Source organism: Carlito syrichta, unplaced genomic scaffold (assembly GCF_000164805.1).
Source record: "Carlito syrichta isolate Samal-C Ts95f unplaced genomic scaffold, Tarsius_syrichta-2.0.1 Scaffold126899, whole genome shotgun sequence".
NCBI classification, from domain to species: Eukaryota; Metazoa; Chordata; class Mammalia; order Primates; family Tarsiidae; genus Carlito; species Carlito syrichta.
Window position 1 is genome coordinate 12,148 of NW_007070995.1, and position 3,515 is coordinate 15,662.

Genomic DNA, 3,515 nt, shown 5'->3' on the forward strand with positions numbered 1-3,515 from the left:
CCCCTGGGAAGGGCGAAGCCGTGTCCCCTCATCCCTCACCTCTCTCTTCATCCCAAGGGGACAGCCAGGGGTGGCCCTGGATAAGAAGGAAGGGAAGTAGGTGTGCAGAGTGGAGTCCGGCTTCGCCCCGAATGCCAGCACCTTCAGGCGAGGGTAGAGCTGGCACAGCTGTTCCTGCAGGCTGAGTTGGAGCCGGGCCAGGCTGTGAGCCACACCTGGCTCGAGGCAAGTCACTGGTGCCCGTGATGGCTCTAACCCTTTCTACTCAGACTCCTTGGAACACCCATCGGGAGCCATGGGCTGCTCCCTGAGAAAACGTCCACATGCCAGTCACACTCAAAGGCCTACACACTCTCAAGGGTTCACTCACCCCCTGAAACCCATCCCTGCATGTCCCGATCCTGGGAGGCTGGGGGTGCTCGCCCTGTCATCTGCTCCCAGTAGGCACACCCCTAGCCCTACCTGGGTGTCAGGGAGTTGTTGGGCATGTAGGCAAAGTCCAGAAGAGGGAAGAAGTCCTTGGGGCCGATCACGCCAAAGCCTTTGGTGAGGTTGGGATGCACCCTGTGGGGAAGAGAAATGGCATGTCGGGGACCACCATCCAGGCCATCTGTGGTGGTCATGACCCTGGCTAAGCCAACCCCAGGAAAAAGGGCACATGCCATCACTGCTGAGGTGGGAGGAGTTGGTCCCAATTTCCTCCCATCCGTGGAGACCAAGACAGCACTCCATGTCATGGAAATAGCCACCCACTGATACCCGAGCCTCCCCCTCACCGCCCGTGACTCACAGGAGCAGCCGGTCCAGATACGCGACAGCAAAGGGAGACAGAGCCTTGATGCCCAGCACTGGCAGCATGACCCCCAGCCACACTGTGGAAAGGGGGGGCTCAGGCGTGCACCCACAGGGACACCAGAGAGGAGCATTCTGGCTCCAGGACTATTCTCTTTCTTTCCCACTTCCTTGTTACCTCTCAGTCCCTCGGTAAGGTTGGCAAAACCCGCTTGACCCAGGGCCCACATGATGGTCAGACACTTTGCGGGTCGGCTCTGGTGGGACCTCAGCAATTCCAGGAACTGAAGAGACCAGTGGGGAAGTATGGTTGGAGAGAGCAAAGCGCCAGGAACACCCAAAGCCAGCAGGGAAGGGTGACCCGGGAGGGTGGGGCAGGCAGCACGAGATTGGCACTACGGTGGTGCAGTGCCATGACTCGGAACGTGGCTTTATTCACCTCTAGTACACACTGACTGACCAACCCCAGGAAAAGCACTAACTCTGTGACTCGCTCCTTCCTTCCCTAAAATGGGAATGACAGTAGCGCTTGCCTGTTTTTAACGCAAATGTACAGAAAGTGCCAATAGCATTACCTATTGTTGTTAGTCTTGGAAGATTTTCCGCTAACCCATAAACAAGTCCATCAACATAAGCTCTGCCCAGCCTCCCTGGGCCTGGCCTCCTGGTGTCCCCAACCCCTCCCAGAGCTTACCTTGCCCAGATTCGTGGTAGCAATCTTGGGCTTGTCCTGCAGAACGGCCTGGATGCAGATGCGATAACCGTGTAGTGACTCCCCTGGAGAGACACATGTGTTTAGACCTACTCGCACTGCTTGGCAGCCCAAGCCTGAAATTTCCCACTGGGCAGTGGTGAGTCCAGAACTCAGGCCCGCCAAGTCCTAATATCCTCCTCCCTTTCCAAAGAGTGTCAAGAACAGCAGGCCCCTACAGGAAACCACCCAGTCGTGCGAGAAGTAGGACAGAAAGGCAGAGGCTCCTGAAATGGTCATCCTTCACTGGCCCCTCACCTGGTGTCTTGTTCAGCTCTTGCAGCATCGTGAAAAGACAGTGGTCGAAAAAGAGCTCCAGAGATCCCGCTGCCTTTGCCAGAAGCCCTCGGATGATCCCACGCAGCTCTCGGCTTACCAGGCTGTAGGGATAATCTGGGGCCCAGAGGCCTCTGCATGAGTGCTGGGACCCTGCCAGCTCCGTGAACGGTGGGGCCTCCCTGGGAACAGTGGGTGGAGCCAAAGGTCCCTGCACCAAGCTGACATCGTCCCTCTCCCAACAAGGCCCAGAAACGCTCACGGCCACGATGATCTGAGAACACGAGGACAGCTCAAGCCAACCACACACACCAGAACGCCAAGGTCCAGGGCTGCTCCTAAACCAGCCCCATTAGGGTGTTCCGAGCCTGTCTGACCTCTGGGAGCTGGGCGACTCACCATGAGGGTGCTGGCTCAGCGTGGGCTCACCCGGCGGAGCCTGCAGCTTGTAGTTGAGGTAGCTGGCCAGGTCCTTCAGCCACACAGACGGGTTCCCAGAGAACACGCTCTGGCTTCTGTCCAGCTCCTTCTGCAGAGCTGCCACATCCAGCTGCCAGGATGCCCGCCCGCGTGGTGAGTTGAGAGTGAGAGGTAAGGACACAGGGCTGGGGTGGGAAAACAGCTGTACTAGGAGGTGGCGGGAAAGAAAGGGCTCTGTTTCCTAGCATAGGTATGGGCAAGGCTCCAATTTCACCGCATCCAGATCTTTAGAAAGCATGGACCACGGCAGCTCAGAGTGCTGATTTCAAGACCTTATCCTCTTAAGCCTCCACAGGTTCCAGGGAAAAATAGACGACAAGGTAGAGGACGAAATACACTGCTTCCACGGGACAGGAAGCCCTGACCAGTCTCTCTGTCTTCTCCCTGGTCTCCAAGGCTGTCTCTCCCCAGTCCACGTTTCCCCACACCCCTCTTGCTTCTTTCTTCTTCTCAGCGGAAACCAGCTGCTCCTGTGGGGTCTCCGCCTTGTCCTGACTCCAACCCCAGAGGTCCCTTCGCTGCCGGGCCCCCCCACGCCCCCCACCTGTTCTCCACCGTGGTCTAGGGTGCACTCACCACTTTCAGTGCCTCCTCCAGGCTGCGGAAGCGGCCCTGCTTCGCGCTCCGGCTGGGGAGCGGAGCCGCCTTTTGCGGCTGCTTCCTGTTCCCTGGTTTCTTGGGCTCCACGGCAGGGGGTGGGACCTGCTCCTTATTCTGCCGCTTGGTGATTTTCTCGAAGCCCCGCTCATAGAGGGTGGTTGTAGTCTGGATGGGAGCTGGGCGAAGACAGGCGAGGAGGGGCCGCCCTTGAGTCCCCTGGGCCTCACGCAACAGGGTCCCTTTGCCCATGCCACGCCCCAGCTCCTGAAGGGATGAGCCAGTCCCAAACCCCTCTGGCTGGGCCCTGGGAGCGGGGCAGGGATCCTCCCGGTTGCCGCTTTCAGTCATCGCAACTTGAACCAGTAGGGTGGGCACGGAGGACGGGCTTCTCTGGCGAGGCCACCCGTCGGGGAAGACAGGCTTCTCCGTCTTGGTTCAGTCCCAGCGACTCTGGGGCCAGCCACCCCGACTCCACAACCAACAAGCGGTACGCTTTCTCCGCGCCGCGGCGACAGGCAGCGAGGAGTGTCACTTCGAGCAGCGCCTGGCGGGGGCTCGGCGGGGCGGTTCCCCCTCCCTGGCGTGAAGGCGACTGGAGGGCCGCCGTGCGGGGCGG

The 3,515-nt window shown here is 59.6% G+C and overlaps 1 protein-coding gene across 1 annotated transcript in view; it reads right to left on the reverse strand.

Moving 5' to 3' along the window:
* Positions 1-3,075, reverse strand: part of TMEM214 (transmembrane protein 214) — a gene marked incomplete at its 5' end in the record, with an annotated part of 5,975 nt that extends 2,900 nt beyond the window's left edge. Inside the window, 8 exons of the mRNA XM_008048854.2 lie at positions 40-181; positions 463-564; positions 791-872; positions 971-1,076; positions 1,487-1,569; positions 1,802-1,936; positions 2,219-2,369; positions 2,876-3,075. Of these exons, the coding sequence (XP_008047045.2) occupies positions 40-181; positions 463-564; positions 791-872; positions 971-1,076; positions 1,487-1,569; positions 1,802-1,936; positions 2,219-2,369; positions 2,876-3,075 (1,001 nt within the window). The remainder of the gene's footprint in view (positions 1-39; positions 182-462; positions 565-790; positions 873-970; positions 1,077-1,486; positions 1,570-1,801; positions 1,937-2,218; positions 2,370-2,875) is intronic.
* Positions 3,076-3,515: the final 440 nt, after the last annotated feature.